At 42.9% G+C, this 20,000-nt stretch overlaps 1 protein-coding gene across 1 annotated transcript in view; it reads right to left on the bottom strand.

The window, feature by feature from the left end:
* The window catches only part of usp45 (ubiquitin specific peptidase 45), a 28,651-nt gene extending 8,977 nt beyond the window's left edge, over positions 1-19,674 (bottom strand). Inside the window, exons 1-8 of the mRNA XM_053486924.1 lie at positions 19,503-19,674; positions 17,819-17,927; positions 16,989-17,158; positions 14,968-15,068; positions 14,520-14,620; positions 2,148-2,296; positions 1,928-2,023; positions 1,686-1,816 (exon numbers count right to left, since the gene is read on the bottom strand). Of these exons, the coding sequence (XP_053342899.1) occupies positions 1,686-1,816; positions 1,928-2,023; positions 2,148-2,296; positions 14,520-14,620; positions 14,968-15,068; positions 16,989-17,158; positions 17,819-17,921 (851 nt within the window). The 5' untranslated portion in view covers positions 17,922-17,927; positions 19,503-19,674. The remainder of the gene's footprint in view (positions 1-1,685; positions 1,817-1,927; positions 2,024-2,147; positions 2,297-14,519; positions 14,621-14,967; positions 15,069-16,988; positions 17,159-17,818; positions 17,928-19,502) is intronic.
* Between the last annotated feature and the right edge of the window lie 326 nt (positions 19,675-20,000).

Genomic DNA, 20,000 nt, shown 5'->3' with positions numbered 1-20,000 from the left:
AGAAAGAGAGAGGGAGAGAGAGAAGAAGGGAGAGAGAGTGTTGTGGAAGTTTACTGAGATGGAAGAGGACACCGGAGCCCTCAGCGATGTTCAATCTGTCTCTGCCACAGAGCGACAGCTGCACTTGCTAACACGATTAACACCACATGAGTTAGTACCACACACACACACACACACACACACACACACACACACACACACACACACACAACATCACGTATCGACTGAGCACAGAAAATGTAAACACGGTCAAACAGACACGCGCACACATTAGCCTCATTACCTAGGCCTGTAACATACACACACACACACACACACACACACACTAATAAACATCTCTATCTGATAAATAAAAACACAGACACTCGACCTCTGACCCCTGACCCCCAGCCCTGCTCACATGTTTTTAAGTTTTTCTGTGTAACTGAATAAAACTTAAGATATTTCACAAAAATTCAACAACATTCAGCTCTAAAGTGTACAACACAGTTCTAATTCAGACTGCAGGTGTGTGTGTGTGTGTGTGTGTGTGTGTGTGTGTGTGTGTGTGTTGTTCTGTTTCAGGTGCGCACACACAGTTACCTCTATGCTTGTGGCTAAAATGGTACCAGGTGAATATGAGGTAAAAACACACACACACACATACACACACACACACACACACACACACACACACACACAGACAGAGCAGCTCCACCAGTAACCACTTAGCCCCAAACACACACACCAGGTTTACACTCATGCCAATCTCAGCAGCTCTTCTTTACACACACACACTGATCTCACATGGACATATTTACACAGGACATCCCATAATATAAGTGAGAGGAGTCTAAAATTATTTATAAACAAAAGAAAGGTATAATAGTGCATAAGTATTTGACCCCCGCAAAATTGTTCTGTTCTGATCGGCTGAGAGCTGTACGGTGTGTTCTGATCGGCTGAGAGCTGTATGGTGTGTTCTGATCGGCTGAGAGCTGTATGGTGTGTTCTGATTGGCTGAGAGCTGTACGGTGTGTTCTGATCGGCTGAGAGCTGTATGGTGTGTTCTGATTGGCTGAGAGCTGTACGGTGTGTTCTGATTGGCTGAGAGCTGTACGGTGTGTTCTGATTGGCTGAGAGCTGTATGGTGTGTTCTGATTGGCTGAGAGCTGTATGGTGTGTTCTGATTGGCTGAGAGCTGTACGGTGTGTTCTGATTGGCTGAGAGCTGTACGGTGTGTTCTGATTAGCTGAGAGCTGTACGGTGTGTTCTGATTGGCTGAGAGCTGTACGGTGTGTTCTGATTGGCTGAGAGCTGTACGGTGTGTACTGATCGGCTGAGAGCTGTACGGTGTGTTCTGATTGGCTGAGAGCTGTACGGTGTGTTCTGATTGGCTGAGAGCTGTACGGTGTGTTCTGATCGGCTGAGAGCTGTACGGTGTGTTCTGATTGGCTGAGAGCTGTACGGTGTGTTCTGATCGGCTGAGAGCTGTACGGTGTGTTCTGATCGGCTGAGAGCTGTACGGTGTGTTCTGATTGGCTGAGAGCTGTACGGTGTGTTCTGATTGGCTGAGAGCTGTATGGTGTGTTCTGATTGGCTGAGAGCTGTACGGTGTGTACTGATTGGCTGAGAGCTGTACGGTGTGTTCTGATTGGCTGAGAGCTGTACGGTGTGTACTGATTGGCTGATGTGAGATGCCTTACTTCTGACAGAGCTGAGTAAAAAGGATTTTGGGAGACACCGGTCCTTTCCCTGCCTCCTTCATACTGTACAGGAACAACATCATGGCGGATGTGAGCGGCTCCGGACCGGCCAGAGTCACAGTCAGTGGGCTCTACACACACACACACACACACACACACACACACACACACACAGAGTTAGCATCTGTAACAGAGTCAGTGATGGTAGGAGCAGAGTGGAGCAGAGTGGGTGTGGCTCGTACCAGGCTGGTCTCAGGAGAAGGGCAGATCTTCATCTTGTGACCTTTCTCCTTCACTTCCTGTATGAGGTCATTAAGCATGTGCGTCTGCGACAGGTTCTTAAAACAAACAAACAAACAAACAACAATGATTGTAAGCAAGCACAGAAAAAAATCACATTAAATGTAAATTAGTTTTATAACTCAACCCTAAACACTAATCACGAACAATACATCGGCGCACCTGCATGACCGCGTTGAAGAAGCAGGTGTTCCCGAGATTCACGATTCCTTTAACAGGTATTAGCGTGCTGTTCACCGGACTCTTCCCTCGCGCCGGCTCCGCAAATTCCACAGGCTCCTCGATCAGCTTGATGATCTTTGACATTGATCCTGACATGAATAAAAACAAATGTTTAATAAATGGTCAAATAACAACATTCTTGGTGTTTGTTTCATCACAATGCATTCTGATTGGCTAAGAGCAGTAAATGTGCTCTGATTGGATGAGAGCGGTACGATGAGTTCTGATTGGTCGAGAACGGTACAGAGAGTTCTGATTGGATGAGAGCGGTACGATGCGTTCTGATTGGATGAGAGCGGTAATGCTCGTTCTGATTGGATGAGAGCGGTACGATGCGTTCTGATTGGATGAGAGCGGTAATGCTCGTTCTGATTGGATGAGAGCGGTAATGCTGGTTCTGTTTGGATGAGAGCGGTAATACTCGTTCTGTTTGGATAAGAGCGGTACGGTGCGTTCTGATTGGATGAGAGCGGTTTCTGATTGAAGATGTGAATAAAAAGTGACATTCCCTTCATTACACTTCTTCTTAAACTTTGATCATTTACGCTGTCAAGCGAATAACACACAGTTAACCTGTACAGGTTTGTAAAGGACAGAATTACGCGTGTGTACCTGGTTAGCCTTGTAAACTTAAAGATTTATTTTATTTTCAGCTGAATACGAGTAAGAAGACCTCCAGTGTTTGGACAATGCTTCATTCCTTTATAGATTTTCTGGAATCTAAGAAGCTATTCATGCGAGTAAATTTAGTGTGGTGAATAGCATGAGGCCGTGAGACGCCGTGAGACACCACACACACACACACACACACACAACAAACTTTTCCTGTCCATCTGCAGTTAATAAATTGCACATATTGTGTGTAAACGCCTTGTAATCTCTTTTCTCGTTATACGTCATCACGTCACGTCTTGAGCTGCTGTCAATTTCCTAAAGAGGACAGAAATTGCACACGCTAACATCAGAGTTGGACCGCGTCCCATGGCTTACCTCATTACCCTGTGGTGCTGATTAAGTGTGTGTGTGCGCGTTCAAGGCAGCAGCTGGACAGAATGCAGATGACAGCTGGATGAAACACACTAATTCAAAGAGCTCGGATTGAGACGCAGCTGTGACCCACAACTTTGTACACACACACACACACACACACACACACACACACAAACACACAAACCAGAAAAACACAGAAAATCTGGCGAGTTTAATGCTCAAGAGACGCTGACAACCTGCGCACCAACACTAAGGGAGAGTGTGTGTGTGTGTGTGTGACTGTTCATCACACATGGATTTGTTTTAAAGTTTAAACACAGTTTCCGCTCATTTCTAACAGAAGAACAGCGAGTCTGCAGATTTACAAAGTTATACTTCAACACTTTTAAAGGGTTTTCTGCAGCTTGTTCATCAGGGACGATCTGATCATTATTGTCTAAACACATTTTTTCTCACTCATACACACTTCCATGCATTTTCTTTTTACTTTGTGAAGCTGCTTTGAGACAATGACCGTTGTTAAAAGCACTATAAAATTTTTTTTATTCAATTCAATTCAATTTAATCTGCTGAAACACAACACAAGGAGAACCAGAAGTAGTTTTCCCCAAACCTGGTAAAATTCGGCTTCCCGTCTTTTCTAACAGACTCCGCCTTCTCCATTTTGATTGGTTAGGAAGTCAGTCTGGTGTGTGATAGGGATGAACCACTCTTACGTTTTCAGACCCAAGCGATACTGATACCCGGCTCTGTGTATCAATCGATGTCTAAAACCAGTTTGATTTGATTGTTGAAATAATAAACTGTAGCTTCTCTGTTATTTTTCCGCGTTCACGCTGGCGGCTGAAAGTTCCTCACATCTTTGTAGTGCTTCCTCTGAAGTTAACTGCGTGGTCGTACGGTCTCCTGCTCACCTACGTGAATTTGGCCTGATGCTTTCACAGGTGTGATCGACCCTCATAACATTTCCACTGGAGTTTTCACATTTAGCCGTTGACGTAGCATGCACATGCTGCTGACGCATGACTTAGCACGCGCTGCAAACACAGAACTGGAGTGTGAGATCTGGCCCATAGATCTGATATTGATATTGGATCTATACATTCCTGATCTGTGATTGGACAGACGCTTTACTGTGTGTGAAATGTGAGACAATCAGAGCTCCTCTTTAGCCAGAGACATAACGGATAAGAGTTAAGACCTGTAATGTGTTTGTTCTCACCAATCAGGAACAGAATCTAAATTTCCATGTCACCCTAATGTTACCCCGACGTGGGGCAACTACACACTCAGAGAAAGTATTTATCCCAACGAGAGAAACGATCATATAATATGATCACATGACATAGGTTTAATTCTGATTATTATTGGAACATTTGGGTCGGTGGAGACTTTTAACTACGTCACGTATAAACACATCAGTGCATCACATCAGTTTATTTCCATTTCTGTAATACATGGTAAGGGGATTCTGTGTCAAGTTTTTTGCTAAAGAAACTAAATCACGTGTTAAATTCCTCGTTTCTCTGGACTCATCTCACCTGTATGTCCTTCATCACTCAGTCTCAAGGTCAGGCTGCTGAATGAATGAATGAATGAATGAATAAATGAATGAATGAATCCTTCCCCCAAAAAACATCCAGAGCAGATTCTTATAATTATCTTTACCATTCAAATGTATAAATTCAACTCTACTATTAGAGCAATCATCCTGCTCTTCCTCACCTCCTCACCCTCATCCTGCTCTTCCTCACCTCCTCACCCTCATCCTGCTCTTCCTCACCTCCTCACACTCATCCTGCTCTTCCTCACACACATCCTGCTCTTCCTCACCTCCTCACACACATCCTGCTCTTCCTCACACTCATCCTGCTCTTCCTCACCCTCATCCTGCTCTTCCTCAGAGCTGTGTGTGGAGCACACACACACACACACACACACACACACACACACACACCTTATTCCTCTACACACACACTCCTGATTCCTTTCCCTTTAGCGACACACACAGCATATTTCTCTGTACACATACTGTACACACATCTCTCATTTCACACACACACACCTCTACCTCCTCAATCATTCCTCTCTTCCTCATCATGTTCCTCAGCCCACTTTTTATTTTATTACCTCCTCACCCTCGTCCTGCTCTTCCTCACCTCCTCACCCTGCTCTACCTTACCCTCGTCCTGCTGTTCCTCACCCTCCTCACCTCCTCACCCTGCTCTTCCTCACCTCTTCCTGCTCTTCCTCACCCTCCTCACCTCCTCACCCTCGTCCTGCTCTTCCTCAGAGGTGTGTGTGGAGCTGCACAGAGGCTAAAGCGGCGGTGCTAAAGAGGCGTCTCTGGTGCTCGTTGAGGGCAGGAAGGAAGAAAAGGAAGATTTTAATTTGCTCAAACAAAGGCGTGCCAGCTGTGTGTGAAAGGTAAAGTCTGTCTCGGGGAGGTCAAGTCTCCTCACAGGGGGCCTCAGGTACTCGAGCTGAAGGTCTCCACGCTGACAGAGAGAGCAGTTAATGGATTTTCTTTCTTCTCTGCTGCTGTTGTTATACTCAACTATTATGGATTCGGGAGAGAAAAAAATTCTCGCCGGAGCTCTTTTGTCACCAGAAGCAGAGAATAATAACAACAACAGCAGCCCGAGGAGGGAAAAGAAAATGTTTGTAAAACACTGTGAATGGATTCAGCGCTATAAATTACAGCCATGTGAACATTTTAATGAAAAAACTGAATGATTGAGTCATCACTGCGGTTCATTTGTATACCTTTCAGTTTACAGCTTCCTGTATTTAACATTAACGATACATATTTCTGTGCTAGGGTCAGTAACATGTTCAGAGAGAGACGGTGCGCTGGAGCCTGAGAAGAACGTTCTACAGGTCATGAATCAGCACCAGGGTCAGGTTAGAGCCAGATGAGTTTTAGAAGTAAATAATTTTTTTAAATGTGATAATCCAGCTTGTATGCATTTACATAAACATATTACACATTTTATTTGTAAAAAATTATCACGATTTTATAAATCGATCTGGAACCTCAGATCATGACCGTAAGTTCTGTTAGTGACATCAATTCAGTTTTTTTTCCACAAGAATAGAATGTAAATTGAATTAATCCGTTCCTGATAACTATAATCTCTACAGTGAAACTTTGGATTACGAGTAATGCGGTTTGCAAGTGTTCCACAAGACGAGCAAAGATTTTTTTTATCAATTTTGACTTGGAAAACGAACAAGTCTTGGTTTACGAGTACCGAGTATCATGTATCACGCATGCGCTTCTTGTTTTGACACCAAGCGTCACGTAATCGTCTCCCCTGCTGGGTCTTAGTGCGTCTCTTATTGGTATAATCAAAATCCATGCACGCAAGAGATGCGCAGGTCGGGTATTTTTCCAACCTGCGGGTCCCACTTTTATGAAATTATTTGGCCCGCCCCAGCCCGCCCCGCACCACTGTATATATATTTTTACAACCCGTCCTGCCCCGCGACCATTAAATAGACATACTAGGCGTTGTAATTCAAATAAAAACAGTTTTTATTTCAGCCTGAAAGTGCTTGGAAACATCGACCTGTAAACTGGCAACAACATATGATTATGAATATGAACGATAAATCAGGTCATATTAATAACAAGATAATGATACACACTTTAAACATTTAGAAAGCAGCGTTTGTAATCTAGGCAAAAAAATATATATATTTTAGATTTGTACAGGGCAGGCCTACAGTTTACAGCCTACGCTAAATAACCACTGACATTTTTTTTTCATTTATTACACAGAAATGTTCATTTAGCGTTTTTACATTTGCTGTGCAAATAAAAGAATGCTAAAACATTAGATTTAGCAGCCTGACCTTTTTTTTTTTTAATGATGTAAATTTCCGACCTGAATTTCTCCCGCACCTCGTCTTCCATCTTTACTTTTATTTCTTTGTTTTTGTTGTGACTGGCAGCGGTAGCTGCTTGGCGCTTTCGTGACTTGTCACGTGACGTAACCTTATCAAAGAACTTAATAAAATATAAAAATAGATATTCCCAAATATTTATTATAGGCTATAGAGGTTAAAGATCAATTTTCTCTCTCTGTGTATGCGCGCACATAATTTGACACCGTGCCCCTACACACACACACACACATAGACACAAACTCTTTCTCTCTCTCTATTCTACACAGGAACACTGCTCTGTCGTGATTAAGGTAAAGTGCAGGTTAATTTGTTTTATTTTTACTTTACAGCAGTGATTCCGTTAGTGTGTAATTCACGTGAGTGTCATTAGCGATGTTCCTTGCTTATTTTTCCAATAAAACAGTCTATCCGTTGATCTGTGAATTTTAAATAAGAGAGGAGAAAGGCTTATTGTATAAGATGAGAAGGGAGAGAGGGGGGGCCTTTCCTCTTACTTCACACACACACACACACACACACACACACACACACACACACACACACACAGTTTTTGAGTGTTTTGAAGTAAGAGTCCGCTTCCAGAACGAATTATGCTCGTAATCCAAGGTTCCACTGTACTTAACTTTTAATTTGTTTTTAATCACAAAATATTAAACCAAGTATGAAAAATCCTCAATAATACAGCACTAAATATTAATACAGGAGAGAGCGAATACCTTATTTTTACATGTACATGCTAACGCACACTTCTTAGGGAGACTCGCTGATGTGAAGGAATGAAGGAGAGGAGGATGGGGGTGGGGATGTTACTGAGTACAGGGGTTTTCTCTCTCTTCTTTGTTCCTTGGCCTCTGGCTCGTAGGTGACAGACGTTCTATCTGGAGAGTTTTCTTTTTTTCTTTTTTTTTTTTTGTGCCCAAAATAATGTTCAAGGCTTGGACGAAATTCTTCATCAAGTGCGCGATCGGGACTAAGAGACGCACTCACGCCTTTGTTTAGCTGATAGCGGCAGTTCGGGATGATGTGTGACTAGTTTAAAGCAGAATTATAGAGAAACAGCAAAATTGAGTTGCTGACGTAATTAAATAAAAAAACAATCTGGAGCAGGACCAAAAAAGAGAATTTAAACTGAGAGGATGGAAGATGCGAGAGATCAAGACCAGGAGGTGACAGTAATGCGACATGATAAAAAATAAATAAATAAATAAATAATAGTAATAATAATAAAAAAAAATAATAATAATAACTAGACAGGTACATGTTTAGAAGTGAAAATGTAAGCGGTGCTTGCAGAACTCGGGCCTCTGGTCCTTTTATAATGACAGTCTACGGGATTAGTTGCTACGGTGCTCTAAAGTGGTTGCTAGGCGTGGCTTGACAGCTTCACAATGATCCTGAGAGACTGATTGGTTGCCGGAGTTAAATGAGCCCGCCCCCATGTCTCTATGACAACTGGATTTACAGTTAGGTTCAGTTTTAAAGTCCCTGTGCACCATTATATCTCAATGGGGCAAATTTAGGCACCTCTTGCAACCCAGGGGTACAACTTATACTCTCTTGCAGAGTGTGATACACACTGTGATACACACTCTGCATCAGATATACTCTGATACAGCTTGCATACCTCTTCAAATGGGGTAAATTTTATATTTTTTCTAAATTCTTGCTCTGCGCTAGAATCCGTCAAAGTTGGTCTCAATGTTAAGTTTATGAGACTTTTTTGGCTGCACGATTTGACACCTCTTTCACGGGTCTATGACAAACAGTACCGGACTAATAACACACCGAAGTTTGTACGGAAGAAGTATTTTTAAAAATATGAAATAATAAATTAAAAAAAATAAGCCTGCAAGATAATACAAGTCATGCTTTGCAAACACTGCTAATAATAATAATAATAATAGTTTGTCAAATGTACCTTACAGCACAGTCAAACTTTTTTTTTGCTTTCGCATATCCCAGTTAGGAAGCTGTGGTCAGAGCTTCAGGTCAGGTCAGAGGGCGGGGTCAGCCAAAATACAGCGCCCCCGGGTGCAGACAGGGTTAAGAGCCGTTTAACCATTTAAGAAACCACTGGCTTTAAAAAGACTCCACTGACTGGACGTCTGACTGCAGTAGATGGTGACGTGAAGCATTTGTACACATCTATAAATAAATAATTTAAGTCCAAATTATATTGCTCTCAGTTTAGTTGTATTAATTAAGAATCTTAAATAATTTTAATTATAATAGATTTTATAATTTTTTTGGGGAAAAATCACCCAGCCCTAGTACAAAAGTATGTACTCCCTCTCAAATGGGTAAGAAATTGGAATATTAAAGAAAAAAAAGGAAAATAAGTAGCCATGTGATCATCACACTATAATAATACGTTAATTACACACCGCAATAACTTTATAATAGCTTTATAATAACGGAGAGGTGTGGGGTTTAAAATCCAATACTTAATAAAATCGTTCTGTAATAACGCACTGCAATAATGTACAGTAATAACTGTGTAATAAAGCACTGTAACGGACTAACAATCTAATTAATAAAGTAATACAATCGTATAGACTTCCTTTTCACCATACACTGTGTGTGTGTGTGTGTGTGTGTGTGTGTGTGTGTGTGTGTGTGTGTGTGTGTGTGTGGACACTGTCTGCTCCAAAAGTATTCATACTTCCTTATAAAGGAATATAAATGTACATGCCATGAAATCATTTTCATATTTACTATTTATGAACAATTAACTTTTACATTAGAGCACAGTCTATCTCTTCTGCTCACACTCGTCCTTTTATCTGTTTAAATCTCACACACACGTTATTAATATATAAACAACACTGTGTTATATCAGTAATACACTCCAGTTTTTTTTCCTATTTATATTTATCCTACATACAAGATTCTGAAAACATCTGGAACTGCTAAACATCTGGAGGTCTGTCTGCTGCTGTACGGTCATGTGGGAGAGACACCATCTGTCTACAAACACACAGACGGGAAACAACACAGAGGACACATGAGACACTGAGGAGATACAGGACAGGAGGACAGGGAGAGTGAGGAAAAACACACACACATGATCATCTCTGTGTGTGTGGTGTGTGAGGGGTTGGTATAAAATAAAAACAAATAAATTATCAATACTGAAGAAAATACTTTTACAGAAAGTAGTCACATAAGGTTGAATTCTGAATGTCCTCTGCAGATTCTCTCACACACACACACACACACACACACACACACACACACACACACACACACACGAGTGTGGAACTAGAGCCTACACAAAAGAAGCTTTTAAGAGCTTTTACATGTCATACGTTTAACAAATAACTTTTTTTAAGAATCTTGTTTCTGGTTTTTTCTCCTCCTGTCTAATTCTAACATTGAATTATTCCATGATGAGTTGATGAAGGAGTTCTGAGACCATCGTCATCATCAGGCTGTCATGAGTTTTATCAATCACATACTCGCTGCAGGTAAACTTTCTTCCTCTTGGTGCACGTCTGTGTATTAGCATTAGCATTAGCTGTTATCCAGTATCCGGTGGTTGCCGATGGCACGGTGGTTTTTAAACAGATGTTCTGATCCAGACTCCCAGAGGTTTTCTTGCCGAGTTATTCCTCGAACGCTGCATGACTTTCTGCGCTTTATCTTTGCTTTTGTTAGATCCGTGAACTAACCGTGGTTCTGGCCGCGGCTGAAACAGCTCCATCTAGTGGGGAATGTACGTTACTATAAATTCGCATAAAGAGTCGCATGAACCTCTGGAGCAGCACTCACACTGCTCATGGAGAACCTTCTGAGGGAACAGAAGAACATGAAAAACTCATGAAAGATCAAAGGGTTTTGTGTAAATTATGAACTTCAGATGAATTCGATGGCCCTGTGAGGTGAGAATGAAGCTGTGTTCCACTTTACATAAGGGGTTAATTTAAATCTTTACAGAGTTCCATGGGGACGTGGTGCTCCTGCTCGAGGCTGAGCTTCGTGGAAGATGGTGAGAATGCAGAATACACTCTGATTTATACTTTGAAACATGATGTAATTTTATAGATCAGTACTGTGAGGGTCGCTGAAGCGACCATCTGTCTAAAACACAAACATATGGGGAAGCAGATTGTTCCTCGTTGTTGTTCTCTCTCTGCAGCGCTCCGCCCAGCTCCACCACCCAACTACAGCTAAACCCCCCCCCCCCAATCCCCACAACCCCCCGCAGGGACACCGAATTCGAGCTTAGGGGCAGGAGGGGCGCGGCCTGGGCCACACCGCACCGTCACACCGCTGCAGGAGCGCACTTCACCTTCCTGAGCATCGCTACTGCATGTCAAACTCGTCAGGATCACATGTCCGAGGGGACGAGATCAGCACGGGGGGCGGAGTCTCGTCTGACCTGAGACCTGATACAGGACACACAGAGGAGGAGCTCAGGACGCACAGCACCAAGTGTCTTCATTCATTACAGCTCTGTGACCACGAGGCATAAAAACCCTCAGCACTGCCATCTGAGACCTACATCACCACACACACACACACACACACACACACACACACAGGGTCTATGCTGTCCTAGAAATCAGTGAAGCAGCAGTTTGCACATGGTGTCACCGTCAGAGCTCGCACACACACACACACACACACACACACACACACACACACACACCTCTACCTCCTCAATCATTCCTCTCTTCCTCATCATGTTCCTCAGCCCACTTTCTACTTTATTACCTCCTCACCCTCGTCCTGCTCTTCCTTATTTGTCCTGCTCTTCCTCACCCTCCTCACCTCCTCACCTCCTCATCCCGCTCTTCCTCACCCTCATCCCTCTCTTCCTCACCTCTTCCTGCTCTTCCTCAGAGGTGTGTGTGGAGCTGCACAGAGGCTAAAGCGGCGGTGCTAAAGAGGCGTCTCTGGTGCTCGTTGAGGGCAGGAAGGAAGAAAAGGAAGATTTTAATTTGCTCAAACAAAGGCGTGCCAGCTGTGTGTGAAAGGTAAAGTCTGTCTCGGGGAGGTCAAGTCTCCTCACAGGGGGCCTCAGGTACTCGAGCTGAAGGTCTCCACGCTGACAGAGAGAGCAGTTAATGGATTTTCTTTCTTCTCTGCTGCTGTTGTTATACTCAACTATTATGGATTCGGGAGAGAAAAAAATTCTCGCCGGAGCTCTTTTGTCACCAGAAGCAGAGAATAATAACAACAACAGCAGCCCGAGGAGGGAAAAGAAATAAACCTGAACACGCCCTGGCCTTCGAGCAGAAATGCAATTTCACCAGCTCTCTCGCTCTCACACACACACACACACACACACACACACACACACACACACACTAGCCTCGGCTCATTTCAGGGCCACAATGGAGGCGGGTTTTTATTCGTCTCCTCTTTACTCAGACAGGAGGGAATAATGTGTGAGGGAGAGTGGCAGCAGGTAATTCACAGAAGTGGAGGACGAGGTGGAGGACGGGGGTGGAAGGCCGGTTTCGGCCCTATTTGACCCAAAACCGGCGACCCGACCACCAGCTATGGCGTGATCCTCTGTGAAGGATCGGAGATGGATAAAGAGAGCGGCGTTTCCCTGACGGGAGGCCTGTCTCAGAGCCGTGTGAGGTGAACAACGCTGCACCGTCTGAAGGTCCTCAGGGGGTCTGTGAGACCAACAGCGTCCACTACAACATTTTAAACATCTCTCACTTTAATATGATGATGATGATGATGATCTGTCCTCCAGCAGGTGCAGCTTTAACTGGACACAAGATAAAAGTGAGCCTCATCCTAAACGGAGCACTGCCGTCCTCACCTCTGTGTGTGTGTGTGTGTGTGTGTGTGTGTGTGTGTGTCCACACTCAGCAGTAATAAGGTGTAATAATACCTCAGTGTCACGTGAAGTACAAGGATATTAATAATAACCAGATCGTCATTAGCCCCGCCTACCCGCTTTCCATTGGCTCACGAAGCCAACGTTGACGAATAAGCGTCCGGCTCCGCGCGGTACAGGGTGCGAAACGGATGTAAAGCATCGCCCGTTACAGTGACTAAACCATAAGTTTTTTCACCCCTGTAATAAATCTAAATCAAACTGGATTCTACTTCTACTTTTTTTTTGATAATTTAACTTTAAAACAGGCTGCAAACATCTAATAAAATCTAATTAGTAAAAAACACATCAACCCGAGTGCCAAACATTTTTAATCAATTAAAAAAATTATTAATCTAGAGTGGCTGCGTGGATCAGATGATTTGGGCGCATTGTTTACATTTTATTAGTGTGATATTATGCAGGATTTTGTTTCAGGTGCATGAATTAATGACCTGATTACGAGAGATGTGAAATTAACTCTGGGACAAGTTGTTTTAATTTAATTAAACGGGTTAAATCCATGAATTCCTAAATACCTACACACACACACACGCACAGAGTTGATGAATTCCTCTCGGTACCTGCGCACCCCTGTATAAATTCCACACACACCCGGACATCAGTTTACACTTTGAAATGAAATAATTTTTGAAAATTTGTTCAAATTACTCACACTGGGTTTTTTTTATTTTCATTGAGCATGTTTAAAAGCGTTCTACTCGCGACCTTGGAAATCAGTCATGAAGGCGAATACAAAGCAAAAGAAAAAGAAAAAAAATACAACAACAAAGGCTTAAATTTTATCCTTATTTCAGGGTCATGTGTAAAAAGATAACTTGCAAAAAAAAGTTTTATAAGAAAATAATCAGAAGAGAGCGGCACAGGGCACGGGGCTTTCACAGGGGTTTTCACGAGGAGCACAGCGCATCCAATACAAAGTTAATAAAATAAGCCGTGTTGAGCCATGGGCCGCGACACTCACACCCGGAAATAAAAAAAAAAATCTTTTAAACTTTATGACTTACACCACATTTTTATAAGCTTTTTTTTCCAATTCTAAAAAAAATTTAATAAAAATGAAAACAGGTCCTGTGTGCTGAATAAAGGCTTTCGGGTCGTTTCACGTAATTTCACGTTGTAATTTTTAAAGACACTCTGAGGCATTTCAGATTGAACTCTTTAGCCTCAGAGAAACCAAACATTCCTCCTGCACACCTGAACGTCATCAAAGAAATTAAAATAATCGTGCAGTCTAATTCTTCTTACTGTGTGCTCTACTTGATGAAATTCATCGCCCTGTCGGTAAACAAACCCGTTCCCCTGTTCCCTTGTGCCCCTGTTGCCCTGCGGCTAACACACTCACACTAAGTTTTTTCCCCTCGTTGCTTGTACCTGTGACTTTAGTCCGAGTGTAACACAATTTAATAAACCGTACTATAACATCAGGGAAGAGATGTTCATCATGTGGAGCTCTGAGCCAGCAGAGGGCGCCAGTGAGCCACAGAGTGAGCGCTGATGTGCTCTCAGGTGCGGTGGTGGTGATGAAGGTGAAGGTGAAGGTGGTTTACCTGAGGCTGACTTGGCCGAGTGTTTCTGCAGGAAGTCGAGTGTTTGAGCCAGAGCTTTCTTATTGCAGTGTGTGGAGAGTTCCTCATTACACTCGAAACACCTGAGGAGGAGAAGAATATAAAGAAATACACACACAAAGAAATACACACTGATCACTATTATTACTATTATTATTATTATTATGTACACATATGCTTATTTTAAATAATGTTCACTTTATCTTTGATTTAATGTCTGTACTCTTTTATTTTATAAACATTTTATTTTATTAATTTATTTTACTCTCTACTCCTGTTATTGTGACTTATTTATAAGCTTTGGCAATACGAATATAAAGATTTGTCATGCCAATAACGCACCTCCGAATCTTCAATGAACACCTTTACAGCTTCATGATCGGTGTGTGTGTGTGTGTGTGTGTGTGTGTGTGTGTGTGTGTGTGTGTACCAGGTCTTCCAGGTGCTGAGGCTGATGCTGATGCAGTGTGAGTCCGAGTGATGAGCCTGCTGGTGTTTTACTGAGTGCTGCCTCTCTGACTGACTGCATCCCTACACACACACACACACAATTATACATGCTGTATAATACAGATTTATATCACCATTATACATTCTTGTAGTGTCATACAAACCATGTAACTATGTGCAAAAGTTTGTACATCCCTGGGTTTTGACATTTAAACAGATCTATCTATAAAAAACTAAATGTCCTGCATCAACACAACAAAATGTCCAAAAGGTAAAATGTAAAACAAAGAAAAGTGTGAAATGGTGTTAAAAGTTGTTATTGCTCCTGCTGAGTGCAGAACACACACACACACACACACACACACACACACAAGCTCTGAACCAAAGGCATGACCAGACCTTAATATACAAGTGCATACACTGTGCAAACAGATACCTCAAACATTGCAAAAGTTTGTGCCCCCCAACCAAACCAATACATAAGCAAATAGTCCAGATATTGAACTGTTGCCTGTCGGACTCCGCCCATATTATTTACCCAGAGAATTCTCCCATGTGATAATAACGGCTGTGTACATTCCTCCATCCGCGAATGCCACTGCCGCGTGTGACGTCATTCATTCTGTAACTGCCAAACTCCAGACTCGACACCCTGATGCCTTTCTCCTGATCTCCGGTGATTTTTTAAGCAAATTTCCTTTGAGATTAATAAAGTTATTTGAATCTTGAAATATTTTTTTAGCAAGCAAGTTAAATGTGTTTTAATTTAATCTGTGATACTTCACCAAGCACCTGTGTGCTCTTAAAAAATAAATGTGTTATTGATGGGATGAAAAGCAAAACATCCTAATAAAATATGCTTTAAAAAATGTAAATTATAAAGTGTTCAATCTGATTACTGTCTGTGTGCAAGTGCCGTTCGAGTCAACACGGGACTTTTAATCTACAGAACACAGTGATGAGAGTAAAAACTCCCTTTATTTCTCTATATAATCCCCTGATACACTTATGCACTGATCCCAGTGTGTCACTAGCGCTTGGACACCATCAGGTAGAACGTTCTGTCAGTACGCCGGAGCCGTGATCGGTCTGTCTGTCTGAGTCTTTTCTGAAACGCCGGCGTCTCAGGAACTCCTTTAATGACCAAACATGTGGAAATGTCTTGGAGTGAGGTCAGGACTGTGAGGAGGGCGTGGCAATACCTCCCAGCCGAGTTTCTGTAACGTGCGAGTGGTGTTGGTGAACGAGTGTGTGTACAGTTCACACACAGACGCGTCTCTTCCACAAGATGATTTTTAGTGATCAAACGTTCCACTGGCTGAATGTTCACGGGAACGACTGCAGTGAGCTCAGAGCCACCTCGCCCGGGATCGGATGTACAGACATACAGTGGAACCTCAGATTACGAGACACACACTCTTTCTCTCTGCTCTACACTAAAACACTGCTCTGTAGCGATTCTTTACAAAGGTAAAGTGCGGGTTAAATTGTTTTATTTTTACTTTACAGCCTGCACGCATAAACAGAAACACTTATCTGTCTGGATTTATTTTTACTTTTTTTTTTTTTAAAAAAAAGGTAAAGTGAAGGTTAATTTGTTTTATTTTTACTTTATATTTGGTGTTAATTATTTTTATGAATACATTTTTTTGGGCTGTGGAACAAATAATGTAAGTTTCCATTATTTCTTATGGGAAAATTAAATTTGTTTTACGAGTGTTTTGGAATACGAGCTGCTTCCAGAACAAATTATGCTCGTAATCCAAGGGTCCACTGTCCAGCCTTCTTTAAAATGTTTGCGCTGTTCAGATAAATTACTGCCACTAAAAGTCTAATTACTGTTCTGTCCCTGAAGTCTCCGGTAAACATCAATCACTCTTACACCTTCATTTAGCATTTCAGCACAAGCCCCAGTTCGACTTGAAGGCCCCTCATGATTGTAAAAAAAAAAAAAAAACACAAAACAATTTAAGCTGATGATGATGATGATTAAGACGTTACCTGGAAGCCACACTTGAGACACACCAGGATGTCGTGGGCTCCGCCCTGCTCCGCCTCGAACACGTCTCTCTCCCTCATGCAGTCGGAGCAAACGGACCACAAACTTCCCGTCACCGCTTTCTTCACCGCGTTTAAATCCACTGCTTTACTTACATGCTGACATGTCAATCCTGACACACACACACACACACAAACATAAACACTGAATAAGGCAGTGTAGCGGTGTTTACTGCACGTTGTTTCTTCACTCTAATTGCAATCCTTCTGATTACAGAGTCCAGTCTCACTGTTTACACAGACGCAGATCTGATGAGACGTGTGTTTACAAGCACAGAAAGTTTAATCATAATAGAACTGTTCTGGGACACACACTGCAGTCCTGCTCACTCCTGCTGGAGTGTTTAAGCGGATGCAAAGATTTTCCATACTTGGACAACCAGGTTGCCAGATCTGGTGGTTCTCCACCAAGCAAACAGTGTGTGTGTCCTGGTCAGGTAACAGAACATCAGAGTAACGTCAGTGAGACAGAGGTGGTGTGTGTCCGTGTGTGTGTGTGTGTGTGTGTGTAACTGAGCTACACACTGAGAACAGGAGGTGAGAGTATGAGAGAGACGATAACGAGCAAACAACACTAAACCTCTCCCGCGTATAATATAAACCTCCGCTACTGTCAGTGTGAGCTGCTGTTACAGAGAATTAAACAACACCTTCTGAGCAATCAGAGCGCAGAACAAAATAAAATATATAGGGGTCACAGACGCTGCCCCGCCCCTTTCCTTACAGAGATGCTGGACACTGTGGTGTAATTATTCTGAACCCGCTCTCCTTACCGCTGACCTCGTCGGATGACTCCTCCTCGCGAGGTTTCTTCGGCTTGTTGGACCGCTTCGTCATCTCGGACGATTTTAAAGAGAAGGGATCTTTTAGCCGCATTTGTATCTGGAAAAGAGAAACATCCAAACACACACACATGGTTTATATTCAATTTTGAAAAAATACTCATTCAGCTTTACAGAAGAGTACAGAAACCGACACAGGCCCGAGTCCCCAGTGTTTCAAACAGATGTGACTAGCCCAGTAAAGCCCCGCTCAGATGAGATAAATTTTTGTGTCATGTAACGTATCTCTGGGGTTTTTCCTCTGAATCCGTCAGTTGTTTTATTGAGAGGTTTTGTGCTTTTTCTTCAGCAGAAGCGTTCGCTCTTTCCTCTTCTCTCTCGTCTCCCCAAACGCAGAGCAGTAACATGTACACACAATGTAAAGGGGCGTGTCAGAAAAGCCACGCTGTCAGTAGTAAGAGACGTGTCAAAAAGTTATGAAATTAGCTCTGTTTACAAGCTCTGTTTTTTGCCATACGTCCTCCCTCAGATGTCTCAGAACCAGGCACTGACTGCGCTATAGGCGGTCCGGCCCCTGGGGACGAATCTTAATGCACAATGCTGCGAAGGTCAAAAAAAGCTGATGAGCGTGCAACCCGTGGAGCTGCGGACCTGCCGCGCCTTTTTCAGTCGTGCAGATGATGGGCTCTTCCCCTATGAAGACTGATGCTTCGTGTCAGGGTCAAACCCCTACACCCAAGTTTGGTCACCGGTAATGATCCTCGACATGAAGGACGGGTCATTCACGGCACGCTGACCGAGTTCTTGCCAGGTTTTGACGCGATGGTCCTTCTGTTCCTGGGTCAGCAGTCTGGGGATGAACTCGGCAGCAACGCGGTGCACGTTTAAATCAATTCTCCAAGGATCATCACACACAAGTTGCCGAATGGTTTCGACATTTTCGGGGGTTGAAGTGATGGTTGAAGGTCTTCCTGATCTCTCGTCATCTTCCAGTGATGGTCTTCTGATCGAACTAATCGTTTCTGTGCGGATTTGTCCAGTTTCACACAGAATTTCACATCTAGACTTTAGTCTAACATTCCGTCCATGATGAAATAGGCGACGTGGTAACGCACCTGGTCAGAAAGGCGGCAGCAGTCACACGTCTCCCCACATACACAGGACCGTGTCTTTTGGCACACTGACTTATGAAGCTCGGTGCTCCCGGGGACTGTGTGACTGAGCCTTCTGCTGCCGTCTACTGGCGTGGTACAAATCTAGTCTCGTAACTACAGGTGTGTCATGGTCATGTGACCGGGTGATGACCAGGTGAGGACACGCCCACTATATTCAGCACTTATAACAAAGACAAAAAATCAGGATAAGCAGTGTGTGTTAAACTGAGGTGTGTGCAGTAAACCAGAGGGTTATAATACACGCCTAAAGACACGCCCACTGCTGTGTGATTAATACACACGTGACTATATGAGCTGTCAATCTATTTAAAGCTCGTGAGAATATGTATATATATATATATATATATATATATATATATATGAGAGAGAGAGAGAGAGAGAGAGAGACACACACACACACACACACACACACACACACACACACCATATCCCCCTCTCTCTGTCTCTCTCTGTGAGAATTAGCACACGAAGCTAACACCACTCGCACGAGCTCCAGTTACCTGACACCTGTCCCACAGTCTCCGGAGTTATATCTCTATAAAGTCTCCTCTTCCCGCCGCGCTGTGATCAACTCAGATGTTATAATCCACCGACCCCGGACAGATATTCCGCGGCCCCCCCACATTCCTCTCACTCTCACAAGTTTGTGGCATTCCCAAACAACACGGAAGACGTAGGTCACGTGTTCGGGCATGACGTCACCGCGACCATGGCGGACTCACGTTTTTTTTTTTTTTTTTAATGTACGGAAGCCCGTGTGGTCCTGAAAGGAGTTTAACAGAACGGCGTGGAATAAGTTCACGCGTCATATGTAACTTTCTGTAATGCTGAGGCAGAAACTTTTGTTCACTTACTTTGGAAATATATATATATATATATTTTGTATAAACGTATTTTGTCGTTCTTACGACTTCACATAAACTGACTCCACTTAAAAATGTTTGTTCCAAATAAAAACTGCTGTTTATTATATTTTTAAATAACTTTCAAATGTTCGT

The sequence above is a fragment of the Clarias gariepinus genome, chromosome 25 (assembly GCF_024256425.1).
Source record: "Clarias gariepinus isolate MV-2021 ecotype Netherlands chromosome 25, CGAR_prim_01v2, whole genome shotgun sequence".
In the NCBI taxonomy this organism is placed as follows: domain Eukaryota; kingdom Metazoa; phylum Chordata; class Actinopteri; order Siluriformes; family Clariidae; genus Clarias; species Clarias gariepinus.
This window is presented reverse-complemented; position numbering and strand designations above follow the sequence as displayed.